This window comes from Condylura cristata, unplaced genomic scaffold (assembly GCF_000260355.1).
Source record: "Condylura cristata isolate star-nosed mole 26May11 unplaced genomic scaffold, ConCri1.0 scaffold00004, whole genome shotgun sequence".
Classification (NCBI taxonomy): domain Eukaryota; kingdom Metazoa; phylum Chordata; class Mammalia; order Eulipotyphla; family Talpidae; genus Condylura; species Condylura cristata.
In genome coordinates, this window is record NW_004567105.1 from 3,087,659 (window position 1) to 3,106,856 (window position 19,198).

The window sequence follows — 19,198 nt, forward strand, 5'->3', positions numbered from 1 at the left end:
TCTAGTAAAGGCTGACCTTTTAGGTCCATGGTGAGCCCCAGGTTTTGAACCATGGCTTTCTGTGCCTGTGGTCACTTTGATCTCTTCTGAGCCTCCTATACCACTTTGTGCTCAGGAGTGTGGTGGGGCTGACCTGTCCATGGTGCCTGCACACAGCCCTCAGTGTGAGCAGGGTGTGCCATTGAGGCCTCTTCATCCAGGAAGGTCTTTCCTTTCTTCTTACTGAAGAGGTTAAAAGACCTACCAGAGGCCTGAAAAGGACGTTTAGGGTGAGAAGGATGGTCATCCTAACTTCCATTTGTGGCCCCTCCCTAACCTTTCTGGACCTTTCCTTATCAGTACCTGTCACATGGAATCATTAGGAATATCATGTTAGAAACATGCCCAAATTATGTCGAGCATTGCCCGCCACATAGACAGGCGCTTGGTATTAAATTTCCTTAACTCCATGGAACTAAGAAGGGAGCCACTTCACCTGTGCCTTGTCCCCATTTATGGTGTGGCATTCTCGCACATGATGTGGACATTCCCCTCCCATCAAAATTCTGTGCTTTGCGGACTGTATTTCCAGAACTCGGATTTGTCTTCACCCTTTGGGAAAGCCTGTAGGGGTTGTCAAGGCAGCAGATGGCTGGAGTTGTGACTGTACCCTTGTGCTTTGGTGTGAAGAGGGCCTGAATCCCCCAGATCACTGTGTGCTGCCTGGAGCCCGCAACAGGCAGCGCTGCTCACTTCCGGTCACTTTCATGCTCATCTGATTTTGCGAGAGCTCTGGAGGGAGGGTGGGAAGCAAAGGAGACCTGGAAGGCCGCCGCCCACGCCATAGCTCCCTGGTGGTGGGCCTTGGTTTTCCACTCAGAAGATAAGTCTTGAAGTAGAAGAGCACCATGTGGGTGGTTCTAGTGGAGTTGGGACCTCGACTGCGAGAATCCAGTTCTTCCTGTGGCTAGTGTGCACTTTTGTATTCATATCCTGCAGACTATTCACTCATTTATTGGGTGAATTACGTGCTGGGTACTCCCAGAGCTAAGGATACTGGCAGGAATGAAAGCGATAGACTAATCCCTGCCCCCCAAATACAGACGTGGTTCTGATGGCAGGAGATGCGAGTTTGACTGTGAAGGATGTCAGCGATCGAGCGCTGTGGAGAGGGGTCAGGCACACAGGGCGGGGGTGGAGTGAGGTGGACAAGGTGTGTTCCCTTGGACTCTGTTCTTCATGCCTCACCCATGTGATACACTCTGCAAGAGTGAGGCTGTATGCTCCTTTCCCTGCTGGGCCTCATACCCAGCACAGATGCCTGCGAATCAGGGCTTTTGGAGACTGACCTGGATTTGAGCCAGCTTTACCTTGCAGAAGCAGGAGCAGGGGCTGTGCTTACCCACTGGGGTGCCCCGAGCGGCCCGCCCCATTTGGAGCCTGCACATCCTGGCTAGCGAGTGCCCTGGAGTGCCCCAGCACGCTGGGTGGAAGCTGGGCTGGCTCTTTTGGGGTTGAGCGGTTAAATCTAGAGCTCCCCCTGCTGGTAGAAGGTGGGAAGGCTCTCAGCAGATCTTTTAAAGAGGTTTCTTTTTTATGCCAAAGTTTAGAAAAATCTTCCTAAAAAATTTAAATGTTTTAAAAAGAAAGACATTTCAACTTTTCTTCTGGGGTGCTGTGCTGAGGCCCAGCCTCCACGGGGTGGGGTGCGAGGAGGAAGCACAGCGGCCTGGGCAGGATAGGGTCCTATCTGTGCGCTTGCTACTTTTAGCGTCTCCTTGCCCCTGACCTCCCACCACAGCCAGCAGCCTGGCAAAAGTTATCTCCACACACAGTTTCACAGCTGTTCTGAAATTCTGGGAGCAGAAGTGAAACTGACCAGAGTCCTGTCATTTCTCCCTTAATTGCTGGCTTCCCCACCTGAAGTGAGTCAGGCTGGTTCCCCTTTAGCTTCAGGGTGTCTAGCTCATCTTTCCCCCTCACAGCCGAGTTTTTCACAAGAAAACTGTCCTCATGTGCTGCATTTGTGAGGACCCTGCTTTCATCTGCCCTCATGGAGCGCCATGGTCTGGCATGGTCTGGCAGAGGCAGCCCCCCAGTAGAGCCGCGTCTTGGGCTAGCTCACTGTGGCTAGTCCTGCTTGTCAGCTGATGGGCGAGTGCACCCCGGCCAGCCATACCATCACTGAAGCTCTGTTAGTCCTTAGAGATGAAATTCACGTTAATTTTAGCTGCTGCTATTAATAGCAGCCAAAGTGAAGAAGGAAATGGCCCCTGAGTGTCTGCATGTCCTTTTGGTTTAACTGCCCCATTTCCACAGTTTGGTCACTTGTAATCCCGATGAGGGGAAGCGGTGCGGGGCCTGGCCTGAGGACTTGCCCTCTCCTGGGTGCCCACCTCCCGGCAGGAGGTGTCGCTGAGGCATAGCAGGTGTTCTCGGGCTTGACCATGGGGAAGGCTGCTGCCAGCAACAGGCCTTGGGCACTTTCTGAGGTCTGTTCCGTGGGCACAGGTGGTAGAGCCCACGCCTAGGCCATGGCTGTTCCTGTAGGAAGAAAGTAACCAAAATGGTTTTGATGGGGGAGCTGAGCCATGAAGTTGAATGCTTGCTCAGGTGCATTTTTCTTCTTCACTTCAGCTGCTATTAGTAGTACTGCTAAAATTAACTTGAGTTTAAGGCGCCTTCTCACTGTAAATTATAATAGTAGAAGTGCTCTTTCAATGTAAAGTGATTCTCTTATGGTTCTTCTCTCAACAGCTTTGAAAAGCCCAGCTGCGTTTCATGAGCAGAGAAGGAGCTTGGAGCGGGCCAGGGTAAGGCACCGTTCCTCTCCAGGGCCGGCCAGAGTGCGTTCTCAGGGCCTGTGTGCCTTTGAGTCCAGCATGCCTCCAGCGTCAGCCCTGGCTTCAGAGGGCTCTGCTTTTCCTGCTTCATCCCTACCCCTACCCCCAGCCACCTCTCAGCCTGATGGTAAGGAGCACAGTCGAGGAGACTTCCTCTTCTCATGTACCAGGCCTCTCTGCCTTGCTTTGGAGACTGCTCTTTCCCCATCGTTACACCCACTTAACCTTTTATAGATGTTGGGACATGACCGCCAGCCCAGGAAGTGCTTGCTGAGTTCCTCTGTGACGGCACTGCCCACTGCTCCAGGGTGGACAGTCTAGGGCCAGGGGCCTCTCTGGTCTCTGTGTGTATTGTCTCCCCCATGCCCCCTCCCTGTGTCTGCTGAGGCTGTGGAAGCAGAAGCTGGCCTGGATCTGAGCCAGGCTCATGCTGCAGCACCTGGCCTGCTGCCCTGTCCCCATCAGTTTCAGTTCCCGCAGGGGCCTCAGGGGATATTCTGCTGCCCAGTGTGGGTGGAGATGGGGAAGTCGCCAGAATATGCTTCTCTCTCCTGCTCTCTTCACTTCACATAAGAGACAGGGGAAGAGAAGCTCCCCAAAGGCAGAATCATAGGCTGGGGCTCCCTAAGACCCACACTTTTTCAGAGACTCTGAATTACATGCCTCTGAGGCTTTTCTTACTGTCATCTTTTTATTATAAAATTTTCCCTAAGGGAAATATTCCTCAGAGTGGGAAGATGCGGTCTTGGGTACTGGGGCCAACGCAGTCATGAGCTGCCTGTTTGAGTTGCTGGGCTGGAGAACATGGGTTGGGGGGTTGACATTGCCTGTGCCCCCACCCGTCCTCAGGCTTGGCAGCGATGCCTAGACTGCCTCTTAAAAAGTAAGCAGCAGCTGCTATTTTATGAGCACGTTCGTACACGAGGTTTTAGCAGTTTCTTGTTTATGATCAGTTCTTACAGATGAGGGGTTACTGTCCTTTTTTTATAGATGCAGCTGAGGAGATTAACTTGTAACTGGCAAGGCTGCTGGCCTGTGGACCCCAGCTATTCTCTTAGTCGGTACTGTGTTCTGCTCTGCCTGGCTGCTGTTCAGAACTTCCCATGGTCAGAAAATAAGCCTCCACCCTAGGCCATGAAGACCTCAGTGTCCAGCGCCTTTCCTGTCTTCTCAGCAGCCGTGGCAGTGCTACTGCTCACTGTGGGTGGGGGCCAGCCCTGCCCACGGCCTCTCTGGACCAGCTCCTGGAGCACTGAGCACCGCCCTGGGGCGGACACTCTGCTGCTTCCCAGGAGGCCTGAGGCAGCACACCCCCGCAGGGACAAGACCTTACCTTTACTACAAGCAGTGCGCTCTGCTGTTTGTATTTTCATTCTGTCCTCTTCCATTCTGCCCTGTCCTGTCCTGTCTGTACTGGTGCTGCCCACAAAGGGTCTTGAGCTAGGCTTCTGGAGAGTGCTGGTACAGAAGTTGCGAGCAGGCTCTGCAGTCAGACACAGTGGGGTCACACGCTTATTATAATATTGGCCAGGCAGTGGGGTGGCTCTGTGGGAGCTGAGGGGATGGTTTAGCTTCCTGGAGTCTCAGAAATGCAAAATTAGGACATTGGATTTTAAGAAACTAGAGCTGTGACACCGTGTCTCAAAACTAGTGTTCCATTTGGTATTCTTCAAAATGAGTGGGAAATGCTCATGAGATCATGCAGTGCTAAAAATTTTGAAACAGGATATAAAGTTACACTTGGTATGATGACAGCCCTGCAAAGTTAAACTCACCTTCTCTGTGGAAGAATGATTAGAAACAAATATCCCAAAATTCTAACAGTGGGTGATTAAAAAAATACTATTCTTTTTCCTTCGAAGTCTCCAAAGTTTCTTCGATAATTACGTACTTTATTGTAGTAAAAGTAATCTATTTTGCGAAAAAGAGCAGTAGTCCAAGGCAGAGACAAAGGGTCTTGACAGGTGCCTGGCAGCCTCGGTAGTGCAGCTGTGATGCGGATGTGATGCGGCCTCTGCCAGCCCTGCAGCCCTGGAGTTGTGGGCTGAGACCATGGGGCAGCGGGGGTGGCCAACGCTGTGTGTGCTGCAAGCTTGTGACCTGGATTGAGGGACTTGGGGTGTTTTTTTTCTCCATAGACGGAAGACTATCTGAAACGGAAGATTCGATCCCGGCCAGAGAGATCGGAGCTGGTCAGGATGCACATTCTAGAAGGTGTGTTAAGACTAGAAATGATCCTCCGTCTAGACCTGGGTTCTCACTGTTCCACCGCTGACTGCCCACGGTTCTCCTTCCCTCTTCATCACTGTGTCAGCTGGAGCTGGCAAGCAGAGCCCTCGCCAGTGCAGTGGCAGTGCTGTGGCAGCCGCCCTGGCACCAGGGCATCCCAGGGACAGACTCGCCTCCTCTTGGCTGACGGCTCTTTTCTCCTGACTGTTGGGTGCTGCTGGGTCTCTCATACTTCCCTGTGAATTTCTGTCCTCCAAAATTGGTTTCAAAATGCATTTCTGCTGTTTCCATTCACTCATTCAGCATTTGCTGTGACGGGCCGGTGGGAGCGTCCTGGTCATGCCCTGCATGGCCCAGCATGCCCGTTCTCCACGTTCTAGTGGCGGAGCAGTCCGGCGCAGAGAGTAGCATGAGTCTGCCCTTTTTTGGGTTTAGTTTGGAGCCATCTTTGGGGTTGAAAGAGAATTTTCCTGGTCTGAACCCCACATTTTGCAGATGGAGACACTGAAACCCAGAGCAGGGAGGTGAATCACCCTAGTCCCATAGCAGGCTTGAGGGGAGGTGGAGACGCCTCTGATGTCTGGTGCTCTTCTTCACGCTATAGCTCCACCTCAGAATCCTCAGAGCTGGTCTGTGCCTGCTGACCATTGTGCATGACCACATACTGTCCACAGTGGTGACCCCTTCGGTGAAACCTCAAGCTAGGCCACTTTATCTGCCTAGGGTACTTGGCTTTCTTATGGCCCCTGGAGCCCCAAGGCAAAACCAGGTCCATTCCTTCATCCTCACCCCCCACCCCCACCCTCCTCTCCATGGGCAGAGACCTCGGCTGAGCCTTCCCTCCAGGCCAAACAGCTGAAGTTGAAAAGAGCCAGATTGGCTGATGACCTCAACGAGAAGATTGCACAGAGGCCTGGTCCCATGGAGCTGGTGGAGAAGAACATCCTGCCTGTGGAGTCCAGCTTGAAAGAGGCTATCATAGGTGAGTGGCCCTGGCCACCCATGTGTGGGCTAGATGCAGAGGCAAGGGGTTCTGGGGAAGCCAAGGGGCAGCATTTGAAAGCCTGACAGTTACCTTGAGGCAGGACCCATGTGGCCTTAAGGGTCAGTGGCTTGTCTTAATAACTAAATAACGGCCTCTGAGCATCCGTAATCAGGGTTTAGTTCCTCCCAGTGGGCAGATGGATGTTGGCATCAGTGTGTGAGCACGTAGAGTGGCAGTGTCACAAATCTGCGCCTTACTCTTCCTACTGTGCAGCTCCCTGGGAGTTGACACCTGCCACAGGTATTTCACTCAGCAAATCCTGATTGATCAGGCAGTGTGCTAGGTGCTAGGCCCACATCCTCACAGGGCAGGCTTCACCCCTTGGGCAGATGCACGCAGGTCAGCAGGCCACAGCCGGACAGAGACTCAAGCTGTACTGGAGCGACGGTGGGTGGGCACTAGGTCAGAGGCAACGCAGCTCAGAATGGCAGCTGAAGTGTCTGCAGGGGAAGGGCGTGTGCTTCAGGTGGGGCCAGCATGCAGGGCTGGGTGGGGGGACCAGCTGCAGGTGGAGTTGGAAGAGGGGCCTCAAGACTTGAGGTGGGGCGGCCTCAGGCCAGAGTGCAGGGTGCTTGGACTTGATTCCCTTCGATCCTGGTCGGAATAGATGTGTCTCCTTCTGTGCAGTGGGCCCGGCACCTGCCCCTGGTCAAGGCTGTTCGGCATATCCCTGCCTGTACCTTGAGCAAAGTGAGGGAAGCTCAGTCCCCCACTGTAGGAGGAGCTCACTCTTTTGGCAGGGTGTAGGAGGGACCCAGGAGCGACCCCCGCGTGCGGCCAGGGGCTCAGCTGCACGTAGACGGTTGGCCCTCGATCCCACCACATCAGAGTCCTGTTCACACATTGCCTTGCTCTGTGTTTGTCCCGCCTCAGCCATGAGGTTTCCTGCCCAGGTCTTCAGCAGAGGCCACGGTAGCACCCAGTTCCGGCCTACTGTTGGGCTGAAGTCAGTTCTGGTTTCTCAGGCCAGCCAACGATTGATGTTGGCTGAGAGTTGGCAGCGTGCCCATCCCTGCTGAAGTCATAAAGATGAGCAGAGCATAGCACTGCCCTCCTGGAACCTAGCTGCTGCGAGTCTCCACAGAAACAGGCGGTTTCCGAGTCTGGCTCCAGATGGAGCGGAAGTAGAAGGCTGTGGCCCAGGGTGTCCCTATGGGGCGTTTGGCTTGCAGGAGAGTTCACCAGCTTACTTAGGGCATGGAGGGCCAGTGCAGTCCTTGGCGCCAGACATTCATGGGAGGGTTGCTGCCCGGCTGGCCGTGCTGTTCCTTGCAGATGCGTTGACAGCAGCCATAGCAGCTACGTCAGTGTCTGTCCAGGCTCCGTGTTTGGGGAGTGGGGGGCTGGGCAGCTGCCACTGATGGTGCTGTGGGGGGGCCCCCTGGGGGGCATCACATTGCTAAGTGGAGAGAGTACAGAGGAACCCCCCCCCAGGCCGAGCGGGTAGCATGGGGGCAGCCCTGAGGCTGGCTGCCACGCCCTGAGGAGAACGGAAGAGGAGGCAGTAACTCAGTTTGGCAGTGAGGTCATCGTTTGGTGACTTGAGGGAAAGGAGCATTTGCCGGCAGAAGCCAGGTCACGTGGGAGTAAGGCTGTGGCGTCAGCAAGTGTCATCCACATGTTCAGAAGGTCATGGGGGGAGAAAAGGGTTTTGGGCTGAGAGAAGAGGAGCTGGCTCTTGAGCTGCAGTGGAGGACCTGGGAGTGTGGAGGAGGCGGCGGCAATGGGACCAGAGCTGAGGTGGAGGTTGACTTGAGGGGAGGCAGGCGGCAAAACTGGGTGTGCCAGTTGTTGGCTAAGAGTTGGACTGGAAGAGGGAGACCAGACTATGCTCAGGGCTGCTGAGAAGGGGAGTTTTGCAGTGGCCTGGCTCCCTGCACGCTGACCATCGGCACCCAGCTCTGCCCAGCCCCCAGCCCCAGGCTACCTCAGTTGATCTGTGAGGCTCATGTCAAGCCTCCTTCAGAAGGTCTGCCCTGAGCCTCTCCTCAGCTCCCCTTTGTGCTCGTGGGGACTAGACTGTAAACTTACGGGGGGTCGGAGCCTCCACATCCTGTTGCCAGCCCACGCCTGGCCACTCTGTGGCGGCTCCAGGCACAGCTCCTTGGGGTTCCTTAGGGTGCACTGACGGGGGCAGAGCTGCAGCCCCTCCATCCGGGTGCTGTGGCCAGGCCCTGCCCAGCAGGTCCCCTTGCTGGGCAGAAGGGGTTGGGGAGGTATGGGCACTGCCGTGTGCCCCAGGACAGACCAGGGGAGCGCCGCGGCAAGCCTGCGGGGCGGCCAGGCGGGCACACCTGCTCCACCACCACTACGGGCCAGGCCAGCGGTGGAACAGGCTCAGGTATGTTCTTCCCAGGGAGGAGGGAGCTGAAGGTCACGGCGGCCCTGGGGAGTGTGCTGGGAGAGTTCCCTCTCTGTGGAGTCAACGCCACAGCAGGTTTCCTGAGCGTGGCCAGCTGCTCACCTCTGTCCACAGCCCAGTTCCTCTGTGTGGAGGACAGACCGTCAGTGAACCTCCTCCCTGACATCCATGAGTCTTTGGAAATGTCCTGCTTGCCGCTGTTCCCTTCCCTCTGTCCTGGCGTCCCACGCCGGGCCTGCTCCTCCCCACTCACTGCAGCCCGGTGTTGGCAGCAGGCGCAGTGGCAGCAGGGGTGTTTGTTGGTGGCTCTGCGGCCTGCTTGAGTTTCTGGAGTCCTGGGTGTCCGGCAGTCCTGTCACTGTGCCAGCAGGCGCCCTTTTCCCTGGTGCACTCCCGAGGCCCCTTGTCGCAGGGCCCACAGAAGAGGTCAGCACAGCCACGCGATGAGACAGACAGTGAGCCTTTGGCAGCAGGGACAGCAGGGGGGCGGGGAGCGCGGAACTTGACTTCAGAGACAGGACGCAGCCAGTTACACGCTGGAGGCCGAAGAGCGGTCCTCTCAGTCCTTTCCTCACCTGGGGGAGCCCCCCCGGGTGCACGCTGGTGGCCTCCTGGGCCTGGCCTTGGTTTTGGGTCATGCTCATCAGCTTTCCTGGACTTACTTTGGACCCAGAAAGTGGGTTGGCTACTGGTCTCCCTTGCTGGGACTTGGGGACCCAGAGGCAGAAGCTTTGCTGGGTTAGTCTGAGCTGTGAGCATGGCCGCCCTTCTCACTTGCTGGGGCCGGAGGTAGACGTTGACCTGGCTTTGACTTGCAGTGGGCCAGGTGAATTACCCCAAAGTGGCGGACAGTTCTTCCTTCGACGAGGACAGCAGCGATGCCTTATCCCCTGAACAGCCTGCCAGCCACGAGTCCCCGGGCTCAGTGCCGTCGCCGCTGGAAGCCCACGTCAGTGAGCCACTGCCCAGCGCCACCCCCGTATCTGCCACTCAGGTGAGCTTGCCCACTCCCAGTGTTCCCTCTGCCCCCCAAGACCCCAGACTGACCAGAATGAGGGCTCTTGCTTATGCTAAGTGGCACAGAAAGCCAGGGTTTGGGCTAGTAGGCCATGCACAGGCTGCGGGAGTCCGCAGGGTGGGGAGGGAGATGTGGGCCATCTCGCTACCCTAGCGCCCATGATCCCAGAGGGCGCAGTGGGGCGCCTGGCAGTAGGAGCACGCTGGCCTGTGCCGTGGTCTTCCCTCGGAGCAGCCTGCTGGCCCTGTGCCCGTTCACACCAGTGATCTTGCCTGCCTTTGCCTCCCCGCCCCGCGCCTGTGCCTTCACAGTAGTGGTGGGCAGGCAGGGAGCGGGCTTAGGCCTCTGGGGCAGGGAAAGGGGGGCACCCTCACGCCCCTCTCCTTTTCCAGGCTGTTTCTCAGCTCCCGGTGGGCCTGGATTCTGGAGAAGCGCCCTTCCTGGCAGAGCAGCCGCCCCTGCCGCCCAACCTCACCAACGGGACTGCTGCCCCCGCCGCCAAGCCCTCCCCCGCGCTCATCAAGGTACAGTTTGCTGCTGGTTGCGCCCGCCCTCGCCTGTGCCCCAGAGGCCTCTCCCGGGACTGAGCAGCGCGCACTGAGGCCACGTGGATTCCTCCTGTTTTCCTTGGGGACACTGGCTGTCCCCAGGCCACGTGACTGCCTCCGGACGGGGCTTCCCCATGCTCATTCCTGCCTCCCTCTGTCCGCTGCCAGACGGAACTGCTCCACAGGTGACAGGCCCGAGTGCAGTGACCAGCATGGTCGCAGAACTGGCCATGTCGGGCGTTTGTCCTCAAGACCTGAAAAACCCAAGGGGCACCATTACCTGTCGCCGTGGGACCCGCTGGGGAGGAGGGTCACAGCCGGTCACTGCGCGGCACGTGTGGGCGTGCCTTGCCCTGTGGCGGGACCTGTGCCTGCCCGCCCGCCCGCCCGCCCGTTTCCCTTGTCTTGTGGCTTTTCTAGCTCCACCGACCCTGGGCTCGGTGTCCCTGGCTTGTGCCCCTCCCCTTCTACCACTCCCAGCCTGGATGCAGCCTGGTGCCCTCCAGTGCTATGCCCCATCCTTGCAGGAAGGCCCCTGGGGAAGCGAGCGGCCCGTCAGCCACACCGTTCTTGCCTCTGTGGCCTGCTCCCGACTGAGCACAGTCAAGGTTTCCCCCCAGAATTCCTCCCTTAGGCCCATTCACGTCACACAGCTGGCGGCTGCTTTGCCCGCCCACGTCCGACAGTGCGCGCGGTGTCTGCGCTTCCCCTTTTCCTGTACTGCCTCCACCCTGTGGCTCCTGGCCGGCAGGGAACTAAAATGTCTCCTCAGAGTTCCCATTGTCAAACCCGCCCCGGTCCACCTCTGACCCCTTGCAGACTCCGCCGTCTGCTCTTTTGCTTTCCACTGGTATTGGCACAGTTCCCCCGACTCTGTCCTCCCTTTCATGGGGTGTGCCACGCCCTGTCTCCATCCATGTGAGCGTCTGCCAGCTGCGTGCATTCCCCTCTTGCTGTACCTCCCAGCAGGGCCAGAACCTGACTGGGGGTTCCGTGACGGGGCTTCTTTCTCTGCAGTTGCCAAAGTTCAAAACCGTGAACCTTTGGATTTCTCACCTGCCACCTGCTTTGTTAGGTCCCCTCTACCCAAATCTTTGCTCCAGTTCCCCACTGGTGCTTGGCGGAGTCCCCGGCCTTGGTCCACTTCAGGTCTCCATCTTGCACCCTTTCGAGGGGCTTTCAGCTCTGCCCTCAGACACCGCCACTGTTCCCTGAGCTAGGGCTGGGCCTCCCCAGCTTGTGCTGCTGGTCCTTCTTGTCTGCTGGGCCCTCATTGACCATACAGTCCAGGGCTCCCCGTGTGCAGAAAGCACTGAACAACAGGGGCTCTCAGAGCCCTGGGCTGGCACCTTGGCTCCTCCTTCTGGTGTGACCTTGGGTGAGCGACTTCTGAGGAATCTTCTCCGGTCCCTCAGTTTCAGGGAGACACGGCCCAACAGGTCCCTGGGCTGTGGCGTGGTTGTGGGCAGCACGAGCACCATAAGCTGGCTGCTTTTACTTCCACATCAAACCACTCTGCTCAGGGTCACGGTGACCTCAGCATGTGGTAGATTTTCTCTCTAGGCCAGACACTTTCTTCAGAGTCGGTGCCCAGCCCGTCAGCCCGGGCTCCCTCCCAGGCACATTGTGGACCCCGATGAGGCCTCTGCCTTTGAGGAGGAGAGTGGACATGGGCAGGTGGCTGTTGGGCGCCTTCTCAGCATCTGCTCGCCGGCAGCGCAGCTGCCCCTGACTGCACCTCTGCCTCCTGTGCCCCCAGCAAAGCCAACCCAAGTCGGCCAGCGAGAAGTCGCAGCGCAGCAAGAAAGCCAAGGAGCTGAAGCCAAAGGTGAAGAAGCTCAAGTACCACCAGTACATCCCCCCGGACCAAAAGCAGGACAAGGGGGCCCCCCCCCTGGACTCCTCCTACGCCAAGATCCTGCAGCAGCAGCAGCTCTTCCTGCAGCTGCAGATCCTCAACCAGCAGCAGCAGCAGCACTACAACTACCAGGCCATCCTGCCCGCCCCTCCAAAGTAGGCACCCTCAGCACCACCGGCCCGTTCTTGGGGCTGCCGGGCCTGGTGGGGGGGGCCTGACCTTGGGTCTGGACTCCCCGAGCAGGGCCTGTGGCAGCCCTGTCCGTCCTGGCCCGGCCTGGTGGAAGTGAGGGCAGTGGTTGAAAGCACTTTTCCCTCAGGCCAGCGGGTGAGGCTCTAGGGAGCAGCGGGGCAACCCCAGTGCGCAGCCTCTCCACCGCCAACATCAGCTCCAGCTCGGGTGCCCCTGGGCCTGGTGGGCTGACGCGTCAGAACAGCGCCTCGCTTAGTGGCAAGCCAGGCGCCCTGCCTGCCAACCTGGACGATATGAAGGTAGGCGCTGCCCTTCCCCACTGCCAGCCTGGCCTCCACGCGGCTGTCCCGGACTCGTGTTCAGGCAGACAGGGCCAAGGCCATCAGCCTGTCTCGTGTCCTGTCACCGTCACGACCGTCTGTGGCACAGCCTGTGCCCTATCTTCTTTAGTCTCTGGCGCTGTGGGGGCCTTGAGCGGGGGCACCCTTGTGGCAAGACAGACTAGCGGTAGATGTGGGAGAGGCTTGTGTGCAGTTAGTCTGGCCATCAATAGAGCCACGATTCAAACTCTGGGTTCTCGACTCCAGCACCCCAGGCCTGTAACTTGGCCCAACAGAAAGAATCCACCATGTCCCACTGCATGGCTGGGGCCGAGTGTCCACTCGCGTCACAGGCCTCTCTCTGGCCTGCTTCCTGTCCCGTCAGGTGAAAGGGGGCACGTGTACCCCCGAGTGTGTGTCCTCTCGCCCAGACAGACCCTCCTGGTCATCACCTGATCCCAGTAAGACATGGGGACTGCGGATCCCCAGACCAGGACTTGACTCCTGGCTCCCATGTACTCTGTGCTTGGAGCGTGTGGCTTGACCTTTGTAACCCAGCTCACTCAAATAAGGGCTGCTGGCCCTCATGTCACGTCCAGACTGGGGAGCAGGAGCCTTAGCCAGGCCCCGATGTGGCGAGGCGGGGAGCATGGCCCACCCTCCCAGTAGCTGGGGACAGGGTGGCAGATTTGAAGTGGCCAGTGGAGCCTGGAGGCGCCAGCCTGCTGGACAGACAGCTTCTCTCCCAGCGTTCTTCATGCCCTCCTGTCTGGGCCCCATTGCTTGTGTGCCCTGTGGCCCGACTCTACACCCGCTTGCAGGTGGCAGAGCTGAAGCAAGAGCTGAAGCTGCGGTCGCTGCCTGTCTCGGGCACCAAGACAGAGCTGATAGAGCGCCTGCGCGCCTACCAAGACCAAATCAGCCCCGCCGCAGGGGCACCCAAGGCCCCTGCTGCCACATCCATCCTGCCCAAGGCTGGCGAGGTGGTGGTCGCCTTCCCAGCAGCAAGGCTGAGCACCGGGCCTGCTCTGGTGGCGGCAGGCCTGGCTCCAGCAGAGGTGGTGGTGGCCACAGTGACCAGCAATGGAGTGGTGAAGTTTGGCAGCACGGGCTCCACGCCGCCAGTGTCCCCCACGCCCTCAGAGCGCTCGCTGCTCAGCACGGGCGATGAGAACTCCACTCCCGGGGATGCCTTCGGTGAGATGGTGACGTCACCTCTCACCCAGCTCACCCTGCAGACCTCGCCCCTGCAGATCCTGGTGAAGGAGGAGGGCCCCCGGGCTGGGTCCTGCTGTCTGAGCCCCGGGGTGCGGGCAGAGCTGGAGGGGCGCGATAAGGACCAGATGCTGCAGGAGAAGGACAAGCAGATCGAGGAGCTGACCCGCATGCTCCGGCAGAAGCAGCAGCTGGTGGAGTGGCTCCGGCTGCAGCTGGAGCAGGAGAAGCGGGCCCAGCAGCCCGCCCCGGCCGCCGCCCCCGCTGCCCTGGGCGCCCCGGTGAAGCAGGAGAACAGCTTCCCCAGCTGTCCACTGAGCCAGCAGCCCCCGGGCCCTGCACTCCCCTTCAGCCCCAGTCTGGCCCCCCACCACCTCGTAGATGCCTGTGCCCTGGCGCCCCCAGCCGTGGTAGTGAAGCAGGAAGCGGGGCTGCCTGAACCTGAGCTGGCCCCCAACCCCCAGCTACTCCTGGGCCCACCTGGCCCCAGCCACGTCAAGGGGATCACACCTCCCACCCTCATCACTGACTCCACTGGGACCCACCTTGTCCTCACCGTGACCAATAAGAATGCAGACAGCTCTGGCCTGCCCAGCGGGAGCCCCCAGCAGGTATCTGGGTGTGGGAGGGCAGGTGCCAGGGGGTGGGGGCAGGGAAGATACTTCTAACTATAGCACCACTTGCCCCCTCCCAAGCAGGTTAAATCTGCCTCCTTCAGTCTTCCCTTCAAGCCTCAAAACGGAGGGATCTTATTCCCCTTTCACGAACAAGGAGGTTGCTATGACTTGGGGAGGTTAAGGGACCTACCTACGACCCCCAGCCTTGAGGGTGAGCCCAGCGGGACTGCCCACCTCGTTGGCATCACATAAGAACGTTTCAGCGCCTGGCAGGGGTCCACTTGGGTGCCCCCACCTCTGCTCTCAGGCTGGGCCTTGAGAGGTCAGGGTGCCCTGGGCGGCTGCACCCACCCTGGTGCCAGCCCCTTTCCCTCCCTGCAGAGAGGCCAGCTGTCCCCTACCAAGGGGTCGTCGGCTGTCAGCCCCCTGCTGCTGCCACCCACTGAGCCCCGATCCTCCACTCAGCCCGGCCCAGAGGTGAGACTGCTTTCAGCTGCGGTGGCCCTCAGGTCTGCAGGGCCAGGAGGTGGTGGGGACAGTGACAGGAGCCACATGCCTCCTGACGGGAGATGAGGGGCACTGAGCACCTAGATGGGGCAGGACGCAGCCCCTCATTCCCTCTGTGGCTCTTACCAAACCCCAGGCGGTCACCCTGTGGCTCTCCGCCTGCTGCAGAGGTTAGGGCCCCCCCCCCGGCCGATCTAGCTCCTCCAGGGACTTCCATGCCCCCCCACCCCGGTTGGCCAGGAAACCTGGCCCAGTGTGGAAGGTGGTGCCCCTCCTTGTCCCCCAGAGTGTGCAGGCCTGGGCCTGCTCCCCTCACCTGCCTTTCCTGTCCAGCCTGGGTCCCAGCCTGGGTCCCCAGCCCCCGGCCCACCTGCCCAGATGGATCTGGAGCCCCCACCACTGCCGCTCTTTGGGACACCGGCTTCTTTGCTGAAGAAGGAGCCACCTGGCTATGAGGAGGCTGTGAGCCAGCAGCCCCGGCCGCAGGTGAAGAAGGTAGACTGGGGCCTGTCAGGGTGGTGGCACCTCGGCCGGGCTCCCAGTCTCTGAGCCCAGCTGGAGACGGCAGCTGGGAGCCAGGCTTTGGAGGGTCAGAGAGGCCTTCAGAGGCCTTGGGGCTCAAGGGTCTCTGCCAGTTCAGGGACAGAAAGAGACTGAGCTGGGGCCGGGGCCTCCTTTCTGGATGGTCAGGGTTCTTCTTTCTGTCCACAGGAAAATGGCTCCTCAAGCCAGCAGATGGATGACCTGTTCGATATTCTCATTCAGAGTGGAGGTAAAGCCCGACTCCATCACAGGGTGGCCGCGGCCCAGGGCTTCCTCTGGCCCCAAGCTGCGTACAGGCTCGTGAACGAGGGGCGGCTGGTGACTGTTGGGTTTGCCCAGAGGGTTTGTGGGTGCCATCACGCAGCCAAGCTACAGCAGTGAGCAGTCGCAACATCTGCCCATAAGAGATGATAGCTCGGGTTCAAAGGGCCCTTGGGGGGGGGGGCAGGGCTGTGGTGCGGTCAGGTGCAGCTCCAGCAGGCTAGTTTGGACTGTGGGCACCTCTGGGGAGCAGTGGTGGAACTGGGATGTGGAAAGGAGTGAGTGTGGGAGCTGGAGAACTGTCCCACAGAGGGGAGGGCTGGAGCAGGAAGGCGGCCGGGCACTCCAGGACCAAGAGGACGCCCCTGAGTGGAGGGCTGGGTCCTGGGCTCCCGCCCCTGACCGGGCAGCGAGGGCCCATGGGAGCACCCTGAAGAAGTGCTGGTAGCCTTGGTCTGGCTTCAGTGTCCTGGGATGATGCCTGGGAAGTCTTGTTAGGCCTGAGGCAAGGGCTGGAGAGGACTGGGCATCTAGAATGGTACTCACGGCTAGGAGGCTGGCCGAGCAGGGGCAGTGGCTTGGAGGCCTCAGGAGGGGTTATCCCGAGGGCACAGGCTGCTAAGGGGAATCAAGAGGACAAGAACCCAGTCCGGAGTTGTGTGGTAGGGGTGCTGCCTGGGCCAGGTCTGTGGCTGTGGGGTGAGGCAGCTGCTGGAGGCAGGGGCCACCGGGCAGGTGTCTGCAGAGGGTTTGGGGGAGACACTCAAGGCAAGCACACAGGGCTCTGGGAGTTCCGTGTCCAGGAGGCAGGGAGGGTGTAGAGTGGGTACTGCCTGCCCAGCACCAGAGACTGCAAGTGGCCAGTTGGGGGCCTGGAAGAGCCCCCGTGTCTTGAGGGTGACAGCCCCACAGGTCAACAGACCTGGAGGGTCAGGGAGCAGCCTGGTCTCGTCAGTTCTTCCCTCAGCCCAGGTGGCCGCAGTAAAGGGGGAGCTGCCTGTCAATTTCTAACGTGTGGGCAAGTCCACGCTGCCCCACTGCTCGGCGCTGTTTTAAACGCGCAATTGCAGTGTCCGGCACCAGCACTGTCCATGGGGGGCTCTCAGCACACCTCTGCCTGCCAGGGCTGTCTGTACGATTCCTCATGTACATGGAATCACACAGTACTGGTGTCTTGGTTTTGGGGTTCACCTAGTGTCCCCCAGGTTCGTCTTGTGTTGTAGTGCAAGGCAGGCCGCCCTCCTCATTGTGGCTGGACCCTTCACGTATATGTGGGGTTCACTGGCTTTGGCTGTTGTGATGCGGGTGACCGCCTGGATCGAGGAGGCGCCCTGCTTCAGCTCTGTGGCTCTGCACCCAGAAATGGACGTGCTCGGTCCCTGGCAGTTATGTATTTAACTTCTTGAGAAACCACACACCTTTTCTACAGCAACGTCACTTTGCTTCATCCTCACCTGGGTTCCACGCTACAGCCTGCCCCTTTCCCGCTGGCCCTGCAGGGTGGTCTTGGCTTGAAGCTGTCAGTAGCTCAGAGACCCTCTGTTGGTGAAGTCTGTTCCTTTGTGCCTTCAGTCAGTCAGGTTTCTTAAGGAGGGACCCTGGGCCTGGCGTACACGTCATCTGAAGCATTTTCTCCCGTCCAGTAGATGCTTTCTTCACTTGCAATAGCAGTGTTCCATGCTAATTAAGTTTTTATATAGCCCAGCTTTTCTTTTGTTTCCTTTTTGGTGTCGTGTCCCAGAAATCATTATCATATTCTTTTTGGTCCTCCCTGGTGGCACAGGGGTTGTGTCTCAGCACTGTCAAGCTATGGCCAACCACTGCAGCACCAGTTTGCTCTCTGGCCGGGGAGTGACCCACAGGGTGCAGCAGACCTTGCCAGTCTCTTGGCTGCTCCCCTCACAGTGTATTTCAGCAGCCTGTTCTGCTCCCCACTCTGCCTCTGGTGCATCTTCTCACCACGCCCCACCCCACACCTCTGGCCTATACCCCATTCTTATACACACACACACACACTCTCCCCCCCCCCCCAACCTCTCCTTTGAGAGTTTTGTTTCCTAAATTTAAATCTTTGGTCTGTTTTAATTTTTACCTGGTATAAGCCAAGGGTCTGACACCCATTCACTTTCTTCACAGAAATTTCAGCAGATTTCAAGGAGCCAGAGAAAGAGAAGCCCTCGGCAACAGTTGCCTGTGGGTCGCCGCTGGCTGTGCAGACCCCACCCACTGCTGAGCAGCCACAAGCGGTTCTGGCCCCCTCAGGTTCCCCTGCACTCCCTGGGCGCCTGGAGGACTTCCTGGAGAGCAGCACTGGGCTGCCCCTGTTGACCGCCGGGCACGAGGGGTCCGAGTCCCTCTCGCTCATTGATGACCTCCATAGCCAAATGTTGAGCAGCTCAGCCATCCTGGACCACCCTCCGTCTCCCATGGACACCTCGGAATTGCACTTTGCCTCTGAGCCTAGCAGCGTGGGCCTGGACCTCAGTGACAGCCACCTGGACAGCATGGACTGGCTGGAGCTGTCTGGTGGTCCCGTTCTGAGCCTGGCTCCGCTCAGCACCACAGCCCCGAGCCTCTTCTCCACGGACTTCCTGGACGGCCACGACTTGCAGCTACACTGGGACTCCTGCTTGTAGCTTTCAGTCTACAGGGCCGGGGCAGGAGGACTGAAGTGCGGGGGGTGGGGGGGCCTCAGGAACTTGAGGGACCGTGACCGTCTCCTGCCTGACCCAGCCTCTCCGTGTGGTCGTGAGTCCTGACAATCACGGGCCCTGCCTCTCCTTCCTTGGGGGCTGGAGTGGGGGTGTCCCTGCACCTGCTTAGGCTCATTGAGGGCAACAGGCTGCTCTGAGCAGCTCTGGGTCCACCCTGGGGCTTTGGTGGCCTGGACAGGCCCGTGGGGGGGGCCATTCTACTTGACCTCCTTTTGTGAGGTTGGAGGTGCCCTTAACTGCATTTTTGGCTCAGACAGGAGAGGTCAGGGGCTAAGGGGGCAAATCTTCCTTCCTCTCCCCACTTTCCTGCAAGTGGAGACACTGGGCCTTTATCTCCCCAAGACACTGCTCCGCCAAGCTCCCTGGGTGGGGGCGTCCTGGCTCTGCAGAATTGCTGCCAGGTGTGACTGTACAGTGTACATACATATTCTATATCATCGCCATACATCTATAGATACAACACTTATATTATTGGGGAGCAGGAGGGGGATGCAACTCCCTCCTGTCTGGCACATGCAGAAGGGTCGAGATGTGGAGTCCTCTGGCTGCCCCCACCTGTCTCGCTTCCTGCTCCTTACCAGTGCCACGAGGGCAGGGGTGCCACCTGCCCACATTCCATCCCACTGCCTTTTTGCAGCCACCATGGCCCTGAGACAGGAAGGGCAAAGGTGGCTGCCTGGGGCCTCCCCTCCCTCCCGGCCGGTCACTGTCACTCGGGGAGGGGGGGGAGTGGGAAGGGGGGAATTGTGTGTGTTTTTTTAAAATAAAATCACAAGCACCATGTGTTGGCCCATCCTGTCTGATCCCTGGAGGGGTGGGTGGCTTAACAGCTGGGCACACGGTGGCCCCTCCCTGCCACTGGCCTGGCTGTGTATCCTAGGCAATTCCAGGAGCGGAACCTTGGACGTAGGCTGCGCAGTCCTGCTGGACAGGAGACAGGTAGTACT

At 59.0% G+C, this 19,198-nt stretch overlaps 1 protein-coding gene across 1 annotated transcript in view; it reads left to right on the top strand.

Annotated features, from left to right (window-relative positions):
- MKL1 (megakaryoblastic leukemia (translocation) 1) overlaps positions 1-19,198 on the top strand; it is a 148,132-nt gene that overhangs the window by 128,353 nt on the left and 581 nt on the right. Inside the window, exons 7-18 of the mRNA XM_012735117.1 lie at positions 2,737-2,792; positions 4,961-5,036; positions 5,872-6,033; positions 9,277-9,452; positions 9,869-10,000; positions 11,784-12,037; positions 12,202-12,373; positions 13,216-14,220; positions 14,608-14,703; positions 15,067-15,228; positions 15,445-15,505; positions 17,674-19,190. Of these exons, the coding sequence (XP_012590571.1) occupies positions 2,737-2,792; positions 4,961-5,036; positions 5,872-6,033; positions 9,277-9,452; positions 9,869-10,000; positions 11,784-12,037; positions 12,202-12,373; positions 13,216-14,220; positions 14,608-14,703; positions 15,067-15,228; positions 15,445-15,505; positions 17,674-18,173 (2,852 nt within the window). The 3' untranslated portion in view covers positions 18,174-19,190. The remainder of the gene's footprint in view (positions 1-2,736; positions 2,793-4,960; positions 5,037-5,871; positions 6,034-9,276; positions 9,453-9,868; positions 10,001-11,783; positions 12,038-12,201; positions 12,374-13,215; positions 14,221-14,607; positions 14,704-15,066; positions 15,229-15,444; positions 15,506-17,673; positions 19,191-19,198) is intronic.